This window comes from Bombina bombina, chromosome 10 (genome assembly GCF_027579735.1).
Source record: "Bombina bombina isolate aBomBom1 chromosome 10, aBomBom1.pri, whole genome shotgun sequence".
NCBI classification, from domain to species: Eukaryota; Metazoa; Chordata; class Amphibia; order Anura; family Bombinatoridae; genus Bombina; species Bombina bombina.
In genome coordinates, this window is record NC_069508.1 from 208298146 (window position 1) to 208318885 (window position 20740).

Here is a 20740-nt window from a genome sequence, read left to right on the forward strand (position 1 = left end):
TTTTTGTATAAAGCACAATTATTTCCAAATTCCTTTTGTTGATGCTTTTTACTCCTTTCTTTATCACCCCACTTCTTGGCTATTCGCTAAAACTGAATTGTGGGTGTGGTGAGGGGTGTATTTATAGGCATTTTGAGGTTTGGGAAACTTTGCCCCTAATGGTAGGATTGTATATCCCATAAGTCACTAGCTCATGGACTCTTGCCAATATGAAAGAAATGAATTTATCAGGTAAGTTCTTACATAAATTATGTTATTCTTTTCAACAAAGGATACCATGAAAACTACGTAAACTGGAAACATATTACAATTGTATTTCCTGATTCTGAATTATGAAAGAAAGAAATTTGTCTTTTGTGTCACTTTAACGCTGAGTTTATAGATTGATTGGTGAGTATGCTCCAATCAGTTTGCACAGAATATATCTACCAATCAGTGCCTGCCCTTGTGCACCAGGCTCATACTCAGGTTCAATAATTTTGTACTGGAAGAAAAAACAAGATAAAGCAGCCTTTTTCATTTTTTAAGAAGAAAAAATGATTTTATCTTACAAAGTGCCTTGCAATAGGACACTGGGGCTGTACATTCCTGACACGCTACTGACTTCCACATCCTTTTAGCAACTAAAATGTTTAAAAAACATATGTGGGGGGGCGGAGCCAACAGCCGAGTAGAGCAGTCGCATCTGCTTTGAGCTCCTACAATTAATAAGATATTAAGCCCATAAACTACGTCTTACCTCATTTACAGGACACTTACTATGTCTACTGACACCAAGAGAGTGGATAAGACTACTAACCTACTTTTTGTGGAGTAAAGACTCACTCTCCCATAGGACCTGAGGACCCATTGATAGATATAACAAAATGGTGGATTCCCATACCACGATACGAGCCCTATTGTTGCAGCTGGGAGAGAGCATGCAAGATAGATTCGAAAGCCTATCGCAACATATTTGTGATCTGAGCACATTGGGTAATATGGAGGAATCAGGAGATATCTCGCTTGACCCACAGGAACTCATGCAGCGCCGTGCCGCCACGTGGGATGAATTAGGCAATATGGATGAACCAGGGGATACAATTTCTCTTACCCATCAGGATCCCACGATATACCGTACTGTCGCACGGCATGAATTAGATCTTGAGGAGGAACCTAGGAATGCAATTTTTCTTGCTCAAAAGGAATCCATGATATGTCGAGCTGCTCAATTAAGGGGCCCCAGTTATGTCACGGTCACCACACCGGATCCACGCTGGTCAATTGACCCTTCCTATCCGAGTCCTGTAAGTCCTGCAGGGGGGTCGACAGGTTGCCGGTAGAGAGATGTGGGCCGGCAGAGCCGGGATTGTACAACAAACACCCTCAATCACCTTCATTCCAGAACGTTTATAATGTTGATTAAGCTTGTCACAAACTATCGATGCTTAGGTTGCTATGTTTTTTGGCTCTAATTTACACGTAGAAGTTGTCATCCCTATCTAATGAGCTTAGAATGCCTAATAGGTAATCTGCAGTACCCCTAAACCAGCCACATTGTCTTTAAGGTTTATTGTGTTGCATATTCACTATATATTCAAAGTGTATTTGATAGAGACCGACCATATTATAGGATTTTTTTTTCTTTCTTTTCCCTTTTTTTTTTCTTTTTAATTTTGCCAGAAAAGTTGGATACCCTAGACCTGTAGATGTGTATGGAGCTAATACTTATAGTTTATGTCTATGTTTATCTTAATGTTAATTCAGGTCTGCCTCTACAAGTGGTAGTCCCTGGAGATTTTTACCTATATGCTAATTGGGTATATCTACAATATTTTATCACTAGCTTTCTCTCCTGTTACCCCCATAAGAGCTCCCTATAGTGTTATTATTTTCTGTGTATATGCTCATATCTACTGAGTCTGATGCTGTACCGAGGGTTCATGATCAGTATTTGACATTCAAATGTTGTGTAACCTAGACCTTGTGGTAAACTTCACTATATCCTTATGTAGATATTTATAGTTGCCCCATATTTATTTAATGTGACAAAACTTGATTTATGCTTAAGCTTTATATTACACTAAGGCCTATTTGATATTAGGGATGCTAGAGGAAAATGCTACTAATCTATAATCTTATCATATTTGTACCAGGCTAATTAAACTGTTTCTATGTCAAATATATGCAATTTCCTCAAGCGCTAGGTCTGAGTAACCCTTAAAGGGACAGTCAATTCCAAAAAAAACTTTCATTTTTCAAATAGGGCATGTAATTTTAAACAACTTTCCAATTTACTTTTATCAACAATTTTGCTGTGTTCTCTTGGTATTCTAGTTGAAAGCAAACCTAGGGAGGCACATATGATAATTTCTAAGCCCTTGAAGGCCGCCTCTATTTTATTTACTTTTCACAGCAGGGGAGAGCAAGCTCATGTAAGCTATATAGATAGCATTGTGATCACGCCCGTGGCTAGTGGCAGACACTGCACTAATTGGCTAAAATGCAACTATATGCAAAATAACTAAAAGTCATGTGATTAGGGGAGGTCAGAAGATGCTTAGATACAAGTTAGTCACAGAACTAAAAAGTGTATTAATATAACAGTGTTGGTTTTGCAAAAAACTGGAGAATGGGTAATAAAGGGATTATCTATCTTTTTAAACAACAAAAATTCTGGTGTTAACTGTCCCTTTAAGCACTATTGCTGCAACATTTACCAGTGCTGGTTTGTACTATTGGCATAGCTATTTTTTAAGCTACTATATCAAGCAATAATTATGTTTTGTATAGAATGGAGGCTATTGAATTTTGAATTTTCTCTTAAAAGTATATTATAACAATTATCTTTTGCCTATTTCCCTCGCCATCTTCCTTCAAATTTAGACAAATTATTTTAACATAACTACTTACCTTCTTATAGTCTAGAAACTAAAATATTATTTGCCCTGCTCCATATGTTTAATGTTAAAATATGTGTCAGATTTCCCCCAATATTTTACTATATGACCTTTCCAGCCAACAGCTTATGCATGCAGTATTAACCCCCTGATGACAGACTCTCTTTTATGTCCCTATACTTTCCAAGCTACCGATTGACATATGGTCTACACCGACATTTCATCCCACAACTCATTTTCCAATAATAATTTTAGAGGTACTGCCACATCCCTTAAATTGTCCTTATATATATATGGCTCCGCCCCTCCACCCTTTCCCTCATTTAACTAGGGGTGCTTACCCGCTGAAAATCCCCCCCCCCCCATATTATATACACATTCCTTTCTTTTTTTGAAGCTTATAAAGAGCTATCTATCTGACCGTCAGTCATCTTTTATACTCATAGACCATTTGGCCTAAAAGCAGGTTTCCAACTGGTCAGTCACTTCTACTATTCTATTACAAAATCGAGGTCTCATTAGCCTACCTACTGTATATTTTATAACTGCCGAAATATTTTGCTCAATTTTATTTGTATCTTTTTTTTGTTGTCAAAAGGCGATCTGTGTTTTAGGTTTGTTATGTAAAACCTCAATAAAAAATAATTAAAAACAAACAAAAAAACAACAACATATGTGACTTAACATCTGTTAACCCCTTAGTGACCATTGCACTTTTCCATTTTCTGACCGTTTGGGACCAGGGCTATTTTTACATTTCTGCTGTGTTTGTGTTTAGCTGTAATTTTCCTCTTACTCATTTACTGTACCCACACATATTATATACCGTTTTTCTCACCATTAAATGGACTTTCTAAAGATGTCATTATTTTCATCATATCTTATAATATACTATAAATTTTTTTATAAAATATCATGAAAAAATGGAAAAAAACACACTTTTTCTCACTTTGACCCTCAGGATCTGTTACACATCTACAACCACCAAAAAAACAACCATGCTAAATAGTTTCTAAATTTTGTCCTGAGTTTAGAAATACCCAATGTTTACATGTTCTTCGCTTTTTTTTACAAGTTATAGGGCAATAAGTACAAGTAGCACTTTGCTATTTCCAAACCATTTTTGTTTTCTTTCAAAATTAGCGCTAGTTACATTGGAACACTGATATCTTTCAGGAATCCCTGAATATCCCTTGACATGTATATATATTATTTTAGTAGACAACCCAAAGTATTGATCTAGGCCCATTTTGGTATATTTCATGCCACCATTTCACCGCCAAATGCGATCAAATAAAAAAAAATGTTCACTTTTATTACAAACTTAAGGTTTCTCACTGAAATTATTTACAAACAGCTTGTGCAATTATCGCACAAATGATTGTAAATGATTCTCTGGGATCCCCTTTATTCTGAAATATCAGACATATATCGCTTTGGCATTGCTTTTTGGTAATTAGAAGGCCGCTAAATGCCGCTGCGCACCACACTTGTATTATGCCCAGCAGTTAAGGGGTTAATTAGGTAGCTTGTAGGGTTACTTTTAGCTTTAGTGTAGAGATCAGCCTCCCACCTGACACATCCCACCCCCTGATCCCTCCCTGACCCCCCTCAAACAGCTCTATTCCCTCCCCCACCTCACAATTGTCACCGCCATCTTAAGTACTGGCAAAAAGTCTGCCAGTACTAAAATAAAAGGCAATTTGTTTTTGTTTTTTTATTATTTTTATATTTAGCCTGCAGTGATGGATCCCCCTTAGCCCCCAACCTCCTTTATCCTCCCATACAGCTCTCGAACCCTCCCCCCTCTACCTATTTGCCGCAATCTTGGGTACTGGCAGCTGTCTGCCAGTACCCATTTTGCCATAAAAAATGTGTTTTTCCATCTCAAGGGGAGGAGAGTCCACAACTTCATTCATTACTTTTGGGAATTATGAACCTGGCCACCAGGAGGAGGCAAAGACACCCCAGCCAAAGGCTTAAATACCTCCCCCACTTCCCTCATCCCCCAGTCATTCTTTGCCTTTCGTCACAGGAGGACGGCAGAGAAGTGACGAAGCTCGGTGTAGTCTCTTATGGAGAGTAATACTCTTCGCATTGGGACTGGAGTTTTAAGTAGTCCCGTCAGCCTCTCAGTGAGAGCCTTGGCAAAAGTTAGTGTCTGGAGATGCAGGGAGAGTCTTTCTGCGAAACCATCCCAACTCATATTAACAGCTCCACAAGCAATCAGCATTGACGAGTTTCGCTGCCTGCTTTTTACACTCAAGTCCATGTCAGGAGCGAGGCTACTAACCTGTCACACTTGAAGGGCCGTGTTCCTGTTCCACGGCGTAGATTCTGGTAAGATTGTTTCATTTTTATTACTTAATGATAACATGGAAGACAGAGTCACAGTGTGATGCCTTTTATCTTTAAAGAATCAAGGGTTAATATTCCTGGAAAGGGGATTATTGAAAAGGGGGGGGGGGGTTATACATGATATTGTTTGTGTCATTGCTGTGTTATGTGCGAGATGAGTCTCTGGCAATGTGTGGAACTTTCAGGTGACTTATAGGAGTATTGCGCATCCCTTTTTTGGCGCGTTTTCTCCTTAGGCAGGGGTGGTCCTGCCAGGCATTCCATGTGACCGAGTGGGGCTAGCTCTCTACCTCTGTTGATCAGCGACGCAGGAGACAAAACAGTTTCTGTAGTCCGGGTCATAGGAGGTGGTGAGTGCCCCGGCCATTGGAGGTTATAAAGGTGCCTGTTTACTAAATTAATCTAATCTGTAATAACAGCGCAAGCTATGGAGGACTCTGATACGTTAGAGGGTTCTCCCTCTTTAACAAGGTCTCATTCCTGTGTTTATTGTGAGGAGGTTCTAGTAGAACAGCCTGCTCAACTATGTTCCACATGCCTTAATAAAGTTACGACATCTAAAGGCAAATGGATGTCTAGTACTACTGAGCCGTCCACCTCTATGGGTTCCCCGTCCCGTGAGGTGTGTTCCCTGCATTCATCTCCAATTGCACATGCAGCACCCAGGATCCAACCATTATTCCTGCGGGAGAGATTCGTTGGCCGTCGGATTTTGCGGATCAACTGCAAACAGCGGTATTGAAAGTGATCCATGCCTTACCACGTTCTGCTAAGCGCAAGCGTAGGGCGCATCTTGGCGGCCGGCCCAGGGGTTGTTTACGCCGATAGAAATATCATAGGCATTATACGATGATGAGGCCCACTCCGACTCTTTGGAGGAGGCCCCTTCTGGGGCGGAGTCCGTGTCATCTAAACCTACGGCTGCGGAGGAGCCTGACTTTAGGTTTAGGATAGAGAATTTGCGCTTTTTGCTAAAGCAAGTGCAATTGCAAAACTATGATTCCTAAGCTTGATAAGGTATATGAGGTATATGAGGACAGGGTGGTGCCTCAGGCCTTCCAAGTTCCTGTTAAGATGGCTAATATTATTGAGAATGAATGGGAGTGATTAGGTTCTTCCTTTTCCCCTTCTTCTTCCTTTAAGAAACTGTTCCCCATTCCGGACTCTCAGCTTGAGCTGTGGGGTACTGTCCCTAAGGTTGATGGTGCTATCTCCACGCTCTCGAAGTGGGCAACTATTCCTCTCGTGGATAGTTTGTCGTTTAAAGAGCCCATGGATAAAAAGTTGGAAAACATGTTAAGGAAGATGTTTCAACACACAGGGTTTATTTTTCAGCCGGCAGCAGCTGTAGCCGCAGTTGCCATAGCTGTGACATATTGGTGTGAATCCCTGTGTGAAATGGTCGAGGGGGAGACTTCCATCGACGAGATACAGGATAAGATTAAGGCGCTGAAGGTAGCCAATTCTTTCATCTCTGATGCCAATATGCAAATTATTCACCTGAACGCTAAGGTGTCAGGTTTTTCCGTTTTAGCTTGCAGGACTCTGTGGCTAAAGTCTTGGTCTGTAGACATTACCTCTAAGTCGAGGTTGTTGTCCCTGCATTTTCAAGGATTCTGTTCGGTCCCGGATTGGATTCGATCATATCCACAGTTACGGGAGGCAAGGGAGCTTTCCTACCGCTGGATAAGAAGGCTAAGCCTAAAGGATCTACTTTTCGTCCCTTTCGTGCGGACAAGGCCCAGCGCCTGCAGCCCGCCGCGAAAATGGACCAGACCAAGGGAACTTGGAAGCCTGCTCATTCTTGGAACAAGTCTAAGCAGAGCAAGAAGCCCGCCGAGACAAAATCGGCATAAAGGGGCAGCCCCCGACCGGTCTCCGGACCAAGAAGGGGCAGATTATCTCTCTTCTCAGAAGCCTGATTACAAGACATTTAGGACCCTTGTGTTCCGGAGGTTGTCGCCCAGGGTTACAGGATAGGGTTCAGATCCCATCCGCCCAGGGGCAGATTCCTCCTGTCAAACCTGTCTTCAAGACCAGAAAAGAGAGAGGCCTTTCTAGAGTGTGTGAGGGATCTCTCCTCTCTTGGCGTTATCATACCAGTACCCCTAGCAGAAAGGGGTCTAGGGTACTATTGAAATCTTTTTGTGGTTTGAAAGAAGGAGGTGCACGTTCCACTCGATTCTGGACCTAAAGTGTTTACCAAGTTTGTGAGTGTACCATCGTTCAAAATGGAAACGTTCAGATCTATTCTGCCCCTAGTTCAAGAGGGGACAGTTCATGACAACTATAGACTTGAAGGTCGCTTACCTTCATGTGCCAATCCACAGGGACCACTTCAAGTTCCTAAGATTTGCGTTTCTGGACCAACACTTTCAGTTTGTGGCCCTCCCCCTTTTGGTCTGGCGACGGCCCCGAGAGTTTTCACAAAGGTTCTGGGGGTGCTACTTGCAGTGGCCAGAGGCATTGCTGTGGCGCCCTATCTGGACGACATCCTAGTCCAGGCGCCATTGCTCAGTCTTGCAGAGGATCATTTGAGGGCTCTACTTCTTTTGCTCCAATCTCACGGTTGGAAAGAGTTCCCTGGTTTCCAGCAACAGGGTGGAGTTCCTGGGCACGATAGACTCTGTCCATGAAAATATTTCTCGCAGACCATCGATGCAGGAAGATTGCGTCCTCTTGACTTGCCCTTCAGTCCTCCTCAAGCCCCTCGGTGGCTCAGTGTATGAAGGTGATCAGACTCATGGTTTCCAGCATAGACGTCAATCAATTCGCCAGGCTCCATCTCAGACCTCTTCAATTGTGCATGTTGGAACGTTGATCATTCAGATCTATCACAGCAGATATCCATGGATGCTCGGACTCAGATCTCCCTCTCTTGGTGAATCCATCTGGAGCAACTGTCCATGGGGACATCCTTCTTGAGACCGTCCTGGGAGATTGTGACCACGGACGTGAGTTTGGCAGGATGGTGGGGAGCTGTCTGGTGTGCCAGGATGGCACAAGGAAAATGGTCCTGGAAGGAGTCTCTCCTTCCTAAAAATATTCTGGAACTCTGAGCAATCTACAATGCTCTGAAGTCATGGCCTCCTCTGGTGTCGTTCAGCTTCATTAGATTCTAGACCAACAACATTACCTCAATGGTTTACATCAACCATCAGGGGGGGTACGAGGAGCTCCCTAGCCATGAGGGAGGTGTCTCGGATCTTGGAGTGGGCGGAGTCCCACAGCTGCTCGCTCTCAGCGATTCACATTTCAGTTGTGGACAACTGGGAAGCAGATTTTCTCAGCAGGCAATCCTCCTATCCGGGGGAATGGTCTCTTCAACCCGAAGTGTTTGTGGAGATTTGTCTCGGGTGGGGAAGGCCAGAGAAAGATGTCATGTCGTCCAGACTTCTACCTCATGTAGTGGCACGCATCAAACAGGAGCGAGCTTCGGCCATTCTGATTGCTCCATTGTGGCCGCAGAGGACGTGGTTTGCAGATTTGGTGGGGATGTCATCCTCTCCGCCGTGGAGGTTACCCTGTCGCAGGAACAGGGCCCTTTTCAACATCAAAATCTTGATTCTCTGAGGCTGACTGCGTGGAGATTAAATGTCTAGTCTTGGCCAAGAGAGGCTTTTCTGAAAGTGTGATTGATACTCTAATTCAGGCAAGGAAGCCAGTCACTCGTCGCATCTACCATAAGGTGTGGAAGACTTACTTGTCCTGGTGTGAGAAGCATGGATATCCTTGGCATAAGGTGAAGGTATCCAGGATTCTGTCCTTTCTCCAAGACGGTTTGGAGAAGGGTCTTGCCGCCAGTTCCTTAAAGGGACAGATTTCGGCATTATCAGTCTTGTTGCATAGGAGACTCGCTGAGCTCCCTGACATCCAATCTTTTGTTCAGGCTCTGTCTAGAATCAGGCCTGTTTTTAGACAGTCTGCTCCCCCATGGAACTTAAACTTGGTACTTAAGGTATTGCAGAAGGTTCCGTTTAAGCCTATGCATTCCATTGACATTAAGATTCTGTCCTGGAAGGTTCTCTTCCTGTTGGCCATTGCATCAGCACGCAGAGTATCTGAACTGGCTGTCTTGCAATGTGAGCCTTCTTATCTGGTTTTTCATGCGGATAAGGCTGTGCTTCGCACTGGTTTGGGGTTTCTTCCCAAGGTGGTGTCTAACCGTAACATCAATCAGGAAATAGTGGTTCCTTCTTTGTGTCCTAACCCTTCTTCTTCTAAGGAGAGGTTGCTTCATAATCTGGATGTGGTTCGTGCCCTGAAGTTCTATCTTCAGGCTATGAAGGATTTCAGACAGTCTACATCTCTTTTTGTGGTGTATTCAGGGAAGATCAAGGGGCAGAACGCCTCTTCTACTTCTTTGTCTTTTTGGTTGAGGAGCTTGATTCGCTTGGCCTATGAGACAGCGGGACATAAGCCTCCTCAGATGATCACGGCTCATTCAACTAGAGCTGTGGCTTCGTCTTGGGCCTTCAAGAATGAGGCCTCTATAGAGCAAATTTTTAAGGCGGCTACCTGTTCCTCCTTACACACTTTTACAAAGTTTTACAAATTTGACGTTTTTGCTTCTGCAGAAGCTGTTTTTGGGAGACAGGTTTTGCAGGCTGTGGTGCCCTCAGATTAGGGTCCGCCTTTTCCCTCCGGTTTCATTCAGTGTCCTCTAGAGCTTGGGTATATGTTCCCAACAGTAATGAATGAAGCTGTGGCCTCTCCTCCCTTTTTAGATGGAAAACATAAATTATGCTTACCTGATAATTTAATTTCCATGGAGGGGAGGAGAGGAGAGTCCATGGCTCCCGTCTGTATCTCCGATGGGCGGACCTAAATTTAATTAATCTTCTGGCACCATTTATACCCTGATATTTCTCCTACTGTTCCTTGTTCCGTCGGCAGATTGACTGGGGGTTGAGGGAAGTGGGGGAGGTATTTAAGCCTTTGGCTGGGGTATCTTTGCCTCCTCCTGGTGGCCAGGTTCATAATTCCCAACAGTAATGAATGAAGACGTGGACTCTCCTCCCCTCGATGGAAATTAAATTATCAGGTAAGCATAATTTATGTTTTTTTTAAATATTATACAATATTTTCTGTAGTGTAGCTGCCCCCCTCCACACCCTACCCCCTCCCCTTCCCAGATCCATTGCCTAACATTTATTGCCCCCTCCCTCTCCCTCCTTCCCATACATTTACCAAAATATTTATGTAAATGTGGCGTGGCACGCCCCCCACGTCCACCGGGCCACACTCCCGATGCCTCGTGCACCCGACCTGGATCAGGAACCACCGATGGGCCGTCTACAGCACCCACCCACCAACGATCGGCTCCATCGATGGCCGATGCAGAGAGGGCCACAGAGTGTTAAATGACATTATTGAGATCACTCTGATTATGGTCCCAATTACCAAGTAATGGTTACAGATTATGGGCACTATAGAACTTTTGTATTGACTATTGCCCATAGTACCCAAATTTGCATTTTGTTATACTGATACGCTGCTTGATAGGACTGTATCCATAAAATTTAAGCAATCTTTCTTTTGTATTGACTAACTGTTACAGGCATAACATCCAATCAGGAAATGTCAATAAACAATAGTGACGTCATTGTCACGTGATACACGTCTATCCAATGATAGGAGGGCTGTGGTGATAGGTCTGGATCAGGAGTGTGTAATTTTACTCACCCCTGATTGGCTAAGTGATTTCTTTTAGGTAGGTGGGCTTCCCCAAGTCGAGTTAGCCTTTGAGAAAGCCGAATAATGGCGAAATGCGCATCAGGCGCTATTTGAGACCAGTAATGCCAGTATTTTGCTCCTTATGTTAGAAATGTAAGCCTATTTTAGGCAGCAATCAGTAATTGGTTTTGGTTCTTGGCGTTTTGTTCTCAGACCGCTACTTACCGCTCTAGGACTGCAGTTTATAGAAGTAATTGTTGTGAGGTCAATCCTCTTTTGTAGTTATTTTTCTTGTGCAGTCCGTGAGCCTTTTTTTGATTTGTACTGAGCTGAGGATTTGCCATTTATTTGATTTATATTTAGGATATTGAGTTACTGGTACTGATCTCTATGTTTTACTTTTAATCTAAGTTTTATATACACCTACACGGTTAGTGCATACATTTTATTAGTTTCATTAATAAATATTAAGTTTTTTTTATTATTCCTTCTTGGGTGGCTTTTCCAGCCTCAATACTGTCTTAATTAGTATACGTTTTTGAGTGCTCAGATACTGTCCACCTTTCCTTCTCCTTTTGAATTACTTGCACACGTTTATTCTACACCACTACAATGGTCTCAGTTAAAAAACAAACGGCTAGATTACGAGTTTTGCGTTATGAGGGGTGCGGTGCTAACTTGCACGTTATTGTCACCACTCACTTAACTACAGCGCTGGTATTACAGGTTTTTATAAACCCGACGTTAAAAGACAAGACGTGAGTGTAGAGCAAAACTGTACTCCAATACCAGCGCTGCTTTAGTCAGCAGTGAACTGGTTGTACGTGCTCGTTCACGATTTCCCCATAGACATCGATGGGGAGAGCCGGCTACAAAAAAGCAGCGTAAAGCTCCGTAACGCAGCCCCATTGATTCCTATGGGGAAACTAAAATTTATGTTTACACCTAACACCCTAACATGAACCCCGAGTCTAAACACCCCTAATCGTACACTTATTAACCCCTAATCTGCCGCCCCCGACATCGCTGACACCTACATTATATTTATTAACCCCTAGTCTGCCGCTCCGGACATCGCAGACACCTACATTATACTTATTAACCCCTAATCTGCCGCCCCCAATGTCGCCGTAACCTAACTACACTTATTAACCCCTAATCTGCCGCCACTATAATAAACATATTAACCCCTAAACCGCCGCACTCCCGCATCGCAAACACTAGATAAATATCATTAACCCTTAATCTGCCGCCCCTAACATTGCCGCCACCTACCTACCTACGTTTATTAACCCCTAATCTGCCGCCCCCAACGTCGCCACCACTATACTAAATTTATTAACCCCTAAACCTAACACCCCCTAACTTAAATATAATTAAAATATATCTAAATAAAACCTACTATCATTAACTAAATAGTTACCTGTAAAATAAACCCTAAGCTAGCTACAATATAACTAGTAATTACATTGCATCTAGCTTAGGGTTTAAAAAATAAAAAAACTAATTATCAGATATTTAAACTAATTACATCTAATCTAATAGCCCTATCAAAATAAAAAAGCCCCCCGAAAATAAAAAAAAAACCCTAGCCTAAGCTAAACTACCAAAAGCCCTTAAAAGGGCCTTTTGCAGGGCATTGCCCCAAAGAAATCAGATATTTTACTTGTAAAAAAAAAAATACAAACAACCCCCCAACAGTAAAACCCGCCACCCACACAACCAAACCCCCCAAATAAAATCCTAACTAAAAAAAACTAAGCTCTAGCCGACATCCATCCTCAACGAAGCCGGGAGAAGTCTTCATCTAAGCCGGCAGAAGTGGTCCTCCAAACGAGCAGAAGTCTTCATCCAGACGGCATCTTCTATCTTCATCCATCCGGCACGGAGCGGCTCCCTCTTCAAGACATCCGGCGCGGAGCATCCTCTTCTTACGACTCCTGATGAATGAAGGTTCCTTTAAATGACGTCATCCAAGATGGCGTCCCTTAGATTCTGATTGGCTGATAGAATTCTATCGCTTAATCGGAATTAAGGTTGAAAAAATCCTATTGGCTGATCCAATCAGCCAATAGGATTGAGCTTGCAATCTATTGGATGTTCGAATCAGCCAATAGTATTCAAGCTCAATCCTATTGGCTGTTTGGATCAGCAAATAGAATTTTTTCAACCTTAATTCCGATTGGCTGATTAGTCGGGAGTCGTTGTAAGAAGAGGATGCTCTGCGCCGGATGTCTTGAAGATGGAGCCCCTCCAAGCCGTCTGGATGAAGACTTCTGCCGGTCTGGAGGACCACTTCTCCCGGCTTGGATGAAGACTTCTCCCGGCTTTGTTGACGATTGATGTCCGGTCTTTAAAACTGTAAGTGGATCTTCGGGGGTTAGTGTTAGGTTTTTTAAGGGTTTATTGGGCTGAGTTTTATTTTTAGGTTAGGGCTTTGGGCTGCAAAAGAACTAAATTCCCTTTTAAGGGCAATGCCCATCCAAATGCCCTTTTCAGGGCAATGGGGAGCTTAGTTTTTTTAGTTAGGGTTTTATTTGGGGGGTTGTTTGTATTTTTTTTACAGGTAAAAGAGCTGATTTCTTTGGGGCAATGCCCCGCAAAAGGCCCTTTTAAGGGCTCTTGGTAGTTTAGTTTAGGCTAGGTTTTTTTTTATTTTGGGGGGCTTTTTTATTTTGATAGGGCTATTAGATTAGGTGTAATTAGATTAGGTGTAATTAGTTTAAATATCTTGTAATTTTGTTTTTTATTTTGTGTAATTTAGTGTTTTTTTGTTTGTAATTTAGGTAATTGTATTTAATTTAGTTAATTGTATTTAATTTAGGTAATTTATTTAATTGTAGTGTAAGGTTAGGTGTTAGTGTAAGGCAGGTTAGGTTTTATTTTACAGGTAAATTTGTATTTATTTTAGCTAGGTAGTTATTAAATAGTTAATAACTATTTAGTAACTATTCTACCTAGTTAAAATAAATACAAAGTTGCCTGTAAAATAAAAATAAACCCTAAGCTAGCTACAATGTAACTATTAATTATATTGTAGCTAGCTTAGGGTTTATTTTATAGGTATTTAGTTTTAAATAGGTATTATTTAGTTATTAATAGTAGGTTTGATTTAGATTTAATTTAATTATATTTAAGTTAGTGGGTGTTAGGGTTAGACTTAGGGTTAGGGGTTAATAACTTTAGCATAGTGGCGGCAACATTGGGGGTGGCAGATTAGGGGTTAGTAAATGTAGGTAGGTGGCGGCGATGTTAGGGACGGCAGATTAGGGGTTAATATGCTTTAACTAGTGTTTGTGATGCGGGAGTATGGCGGTTTATGGGTTAATATGTTTATTATAGTGGCAGCGATGTCCAGAGCTGCAGATTAGGGGTTAATAATTTTATTTTAGAGTTTGCGATGCAGAAGGGCCTTGGTTTAGGGGTTAATAGGTAGTTTATGGGTGTTAGTGTACTTTTTAGCACTTTAGTTATGAGTTTTATGTTACAGCTCACTGTAACCGCTCACTTTTTGGCCTCCCAGGAAAAGCTTGTAATATCGGCGCTATGAAAATCCCATTGAAAAAAGACTTTACACAATTTATTGGCCATAACACAAATCAACTTACACAAAGTGTGTGGTGCCCCTAAACCTGCAAGACTCGTAATAGCAGCGGTAATGAAAAAGCAGCGTTATAACCTGATAACGCTGCTTTTTCACCATAACGCAAAACTCGTAATCTAGCCGAAAAAGGGTAAATGAAGATCCGTTTTGCTTGCAAGTTCTGATGTTTCTTAGCATATGCACACTGACCGTCTAACAAAGGGTTGGATTCAGAAACCTGCATTTCAGTTCACAAGCTAAAAATTGGCGTTCTAAATTTGAATTAATTATTTTTTGGGGGGACCTCACAATACTGATGAGACGTTCTAGATAATCTCCCCAGACCCAAGAGCTGTAGATACTCGGCCTAAAGTAAGGACACCCTTGATCTAGAAAAATCAAATAGATGCGCTACAGGATGTGATAAAAGTAACGAATGTTATTTCAGTATAAACAGATGGTCCACACATAAGAGACTACTAAGAATCCGGTCTATTTCAGAGCCCACCAGTATTAAGTATATGTTGTATGGATGTTTTTATTTTACGCATCAAACATCAACCCTGAATGTTTTTATTTTAATTAAAATATTCTTGTAAATCTTCTACTGCTTTTATTCATGTTTTTTTATTTTAGACCTGTGTGTCTAATTATCCATGATGTTCCCTTGATGTCTTCCTGGTTTTTACTTGTATCCACTTTCAGGTAAATGTTTTTTTATTTTTTTATTTTGTTTTTTAATCAATGGTAAAAATGAAAGTTTTTTCTGATTGTATTCTGTATTACTGAACAGCATGCTGCCTCTGCTGATAAAGGACGGATTGCTCATGGCGTACATCGTCACAATGCTGGCATTTCTACTTATAAACGTGGCTTTCTTGAGAATACATGAAAAGACCTCAGAAGAGTCACTAAAACTGAGACCTTTTTGCACCGCTATAAGGAGATCTGCGCCCAGGTTTAGAATTCCAGAACCAGTAGTAGGGATATTAGTAAGTAGATCACAGTGCACGTACAGCCTACAATCACCTATTAAGTGTTCTCTCTGCCTCCTCTACGTATCTGTTTCTCTCTCTTTGAGGTTGTTAAATACCATTTGCTGTTGCCGCAACTATTTAGTTAGGATTTGAAACCTCACAGCCGTCTTTAAGATCCAGTAATCGCAAGAGAAGATGCCTTCAGTAAATCATCTCGGCCCTCAAATGCTTCTTGTATGATGTGTGAAATGCCCAGTGGTCATTGGAGATCTCGCATGAGACGGCTAAATCTGCTTTTAAGTGCTGCTTATTTAAATCAATATCTGTGACTTCTAAATGCTATAAATGTAAACTGACATTAATCTCACAATCTAATTCCCATAAAAATGTTTGTGTACTAAAATAAACTTTGTAATGTACAATTAGAATTTATTTTGCCTGCTTCTCCTGTAATTAAACCTCCCAAAAGAAGCTGTAGTGCATCCTGTTGCATAGTGATTGTGTGATCAGTGCAGGAGCTCACTTATATCTGTCTAATAAAGGAGATAAATGACAAAATGCCTCTTTAGAAATGTTTTATGTCCCTGCACTGAAAAACATTGCAATAAATAACGATGTAAATGCCTTTAAAACCTGTGCAGTGCAGTGCTTGAAGGGATATTAAACAATTTGAGACTGTGATATAAAATGTTTAATTACCAGTATTAAAAAAACAAACTTTCATTATTCATTTTGCTCACTTTTCCTGCAATTTAAAGGGACATTTCAGTTAAAATTGGAATTCACACAGGTAGATTTCACTGTTGGATAGAAGCATGTTTGTAATATACATACATTGGCAACAATGCTTTAACTAAAAGCTATTTCAAGAGTGTATTTAAGTATGCACCGTGCACCAGCATTTTAAACACAACACTTGCTTAGAGAGCCTAAAGTGCTTTTACCATCTGTTAATGACTTGTTAATTGCTGACATAATACAAACCCCACTGGTCCTCTGAGCAGCAGCAGATATGAGAATATCTAGGTATGCTTCACATGCACGTGCAGAGAAAAATGCTAACACTAAAACAGTAATAAGTTTTACTAGAAGCATTTTTCCCAGTGCATTTATAGTGCAGATGTTTCTATCCACAGGAATAATTCGTCTATGTGCATTTATATTTTGACTGGAATGTCCCTTTAACTCTACAAATCGGTTGCACACTCTGTTGTCCATGATTGGCCTCAGCCATTGCTTTACACTTTTACCAATATAATAAAAAACTCCTCCTCACATCACCCGGCTAATCAATGCTTTCTAATTCCACTGAGCTTCTCTAAAATACTTTAAAAAGGAACGTTAAACCCAAATTTAATCTTTCATGGTTCAGGTAGAGGTAAGTTGGAAAGTTGTTCAGAATTGTATGCTCTGTTATCAAATTTGTTTCATTTTCTTGGTATCCTTTGTTGGAGGAGCAGTAATACTGGGAGCTAGCTGAACACATAAGGAGAGACTATGACAAGGGCCATAAATGTGCAGCCACCGATAGTGTACTGTTGCCTCTGACCCAATATAGGTATGTTTTTCAACAAATGATACCAAGAGAACAAAGTAAATTAGCTAATTGCAGAAAATTGTAAAGTTGTTTTAAAATTGTACGTTCTATCTAAATCATGAAAGTTTAATTTTTACTTTACTGTCCCTTTAATTCCTATAATGTAACGGCCAATGTTTCATCTTCTGCTGAGGGCAATGAGGGACAGATATAAAACAAGCAAAGTGTCTAAACACTGATCTGTGCAAATAAAGTAACGCACAGGTTTCCTCTCGGTCATTGTCATTGCTTGCGCAGATCAGTGTTTAGAAACTTTGCCTGTTTTATATCTGTTCCTAATTGTCCTCAGCAGAAGAGTCTAGATAAGGGAAAATCTAGGTTTCATCAGGGCAATGCCTTTACTTTATAGAAATTAAAACTTTACATGTATTTCTTTTATACTGAAACAACTCATCTTACTTTAATCTGTGGTTTAAGTAACACTGAGCAGTAAATAAATACTAGTTATAAAGATGTATTAAACAAGTAACGATAAACCTGAGGATTAATAGTATGTAGTAATCTACATACTATTAATTATAAGGCTAATCATTACTTTTATACATATTTATATCTAGTATTTACTGTTCAATGTCCCTTTAATCAGTTATATAAGTAGTTTAAATAATAAAGACATTTTAAAGTTTTCATTTCTATGAAGTTAAGGCGTTACCATGTTGAAACCTAGATTTGATAAGACAAATACATCTTTAAATCTAGTATTTATTTACTGTTCAATGTCCCTTTAGTCACAGATTTATACTTTGCTTACCGGACTCACCACCCATCTGGCTTTACTGACCACCCAGCTAAAATTTGAGCCAATATTAAAGAAAAAATAACTATTATTAATTTGTTTTTTGCACACACTGTCATTCAGTAAATTTGTTAAACCATGCAATTCATTTGTACTTTAGATAGCTTAATGATTCAGATAGAACATACAATTTTAAACAACGTTCCAGTTCATTTCTATTATCTAATTTGCGTCATTCCCTTGGTATCCTTTGTTGAAGGAGCATCACTCTACTACTGGTAGTTAAAGTGATAGTAAATCCTAGCGTTTTTGAAACGCTAGGATTTACCATTGGAACAAATATAGGGGACTTTCAGTCATGAAGTATAAAATACTTCATTCTGAAAGTTCCTTTATTTGTCTACAGCGTTTGCCATGCTGAGTGCCTCAGGCCGCCCACGGCAGAATGCTGTTTAGCTGTGTAGTGGCGTTTCCACCTCTTAGCCAATAGCCGTGCAGCTGGCCCGCACGGCTGATGGCTAAGAGGTGGAAACGCCACTACACAGCAAAAACGCTAGGATTTTCTCTCTATTTAACTGACAGCCAATTGCATGATGCATATATGTGCAGCCACCAATCAGCAACTTCTGAACCTACCTATGTATACTTTTGAACAAGGGATACAAAAAGAACAAAACAAATTAGATAGAAATAAATTGGAAAATTACTTAAAATTGCCTGCTCTATCTGAATCGTGAAAGAGGTTTCATGTCATATTTAAAAATAGCAGGAAATGTTATAAATATTGCAAAGTATTATGCCAGCTCCCTCCCGAATACTTTAGAATGTCACCTGGCTAGCAACATGCTCTCTATGTATATTCACTGTGTGTGTGTATGTATATATATATATGTATGTATGTGTGTGTGTATATATATATATATATATATATATACAGGTGGCCCTCGTTTTACAAAGGTTCAATTTACACCGTTTCAGAATAACAACCTTTTTTTCCAGTCATGTGACTGCTATTGAAAAGCATTGAGAAGCAGTGCATTTATTAAAATAGCCAATAGGTGGAGCTGTCCACTTGTGTTGCAACAAAGCCAAGCAAGCTGAAATTAATCAGACCTGAGCTATCGAGCAGATTTCAAAGGAACAAGATCTTCCTGTCTATAAATCAGTCCAGATTGTAATGCATAGAAAGAACTGTTTGCAGAAAAATGCAAGTGAAGTCTGTGTTGTGTGATTATTTTATTAGGTTTATAATGCTGTTTAGCAAATGTTTTTGTTCATTTAACTTAGTTTAATTATATATTCTGTGTTGTGTTTATTTTATTAGGTTTATAATGCTGTTTAGCATTTAAAGTCTTCATTTCAAAGCTTTAAAAATAATGTATTAGGTGTTACTTATGACAATTTTGAGAGGGGCCTGGAACCAGTTCTTTCTATGCATTCCAATCTGGACTGAGTTATAGACAGGAAGATCTTGTTCCTTTGAAATCTGCTTGATAGCTCAGGTCTGGTTAAACTGATTAATTTCAGCTTTGCTGCAACACAAGCGGACAGCGCCACTTACTGGCTATTTTAATAAATGCACTGCTTCTCAATGCTTTTCGATAGCAGTCACATGACTGGAAAAAAAGATTGTTATTCTGAAACGGTGTAAATTGAACCGTTGTAAAACGAGGGCCACCTGTATATATATGTGTGTGTGTATATGTGTGTATGTATATATATATATAAAATTAAAGAGCATTACTTTAATATGAAATAGACTTTTCATCACAAATTGTGTTTACGGTATTAACCAGGGGATTAAACTAAATAAACCACCTTATTTTGTTTTGCAGTTTCTTGCCTCATTGGTGCTGATGGCTGCTCTGACGTTTGTAAGCGCAGTCTTGGTTCCTCCTAGAAGATTTCCGGACCTATTTCCCGTATTGGTGTCTGCTGTTTCCTGTGCTCATTTCTTGATCTTTTTATTGTATTTTAATATTGTCCAAATTTGGGACAATTCAAATGAAAGAAAGAAGATATCTTAAGTGCCAAACTTGACTTTTTTATACCGTTTTTATTTTGTGTAAATTTTTATCCAGACGTTGTGTGCGGACTGTAATGAATTTTATATTCCTGTTAATACAACACTGCAGATTCCATTTTCCTATTGTTGGATGAACATTAAATAAAAATGAAATTGATTAAAATTAAATGTTTTTCTTTCTACCTTTTACCTTTAGAAAATAGTTTTGTAAACCAGTATTTTTTTTTAGAGTATTTAAACTCAGAAGAGTGATTCCTGCTGGTCTGAAGTTCTTTTAGATCTGTCAGCACTTGGTATCTCTGTGCACATGGTCTATTAATTTAATATGTACACATTGTTTTTTTACAGCTTGTGATACTTTTTATTGACTAATATGAAAATAATATATATGCGTATAACAAACGTGTTGAGTGGTAACATTGCTTGAGTTTTCATATTCAGCAGAAATATGATTCCTACAGTTAACAGGTGCCCAGGACTGACTTCATCGCAAACATGCGCTTTCTTTTTACCCTTTTCATCAGCTCTAATGTGTGCGTATGCATTATTTATACGTTTACAACTCTTACTCTATTAGAAGGAATTTAGTTTTTTTTGTTTTTAAGAGACCATCATAGTAAAGTCCAAATGAAACTTTCATGATTCAGATAGGGCATGTCATTTCTTTCATGTAATTAGCAAGAGTCCATGAGCTAGTGACGTATGGGATATACATTCCTACCAGGAGGGTCAAAGTTTCCCAAACCTCAAAATGCCTATAAATACACCCCTCACCACACCCACAAATCAGTTTTACAAACTTTGCCTCCTATGGAGGTGGTGAAGTAAGTTTGTGCTAGATTCTACGTTGATATGCGCTCCGCAGCAGGTTGGAGCCCGGTTTTCCTCTCAGCGTGCAGTGAATGTCA

General features: G+C 40.0%; 1 protein-coding gene across 1 annotated transcript in view; it reads left to right on the forward strand.

Annotated features, from left to right (window-relative positions):
* ALG6 (ALG6 alpha-1,3-glucosyltransferase) overlaps nucleotides 1-20000 on the forward strand; it is a 134988-nt gene extending 114988 nt beyond the window's left edge. Inside the window, exons 12-14 of the mRNA XM_053693668.1 lie at nucleotides 15133-15201; nucleotides 15290-15488; nucleotides 19642-20000. Of these exons, the coding sequence (XP_053549643.1) occupies nucleotides 15133-15201; nucleotides 15290-15488; nucleotides 19642-19833 (460 nt within the window). The 3' untranslated portion in view covers nucleotides 19834-20000. The remainder of the gene's footprint in view (nucleotides 1-15132; nucleotides 15202-15289; nucleotides 15489-19641) is intronic.
* The last annotated feature ends 740 nt before the right edge of the window (nucleotides 20001-20740 follow it).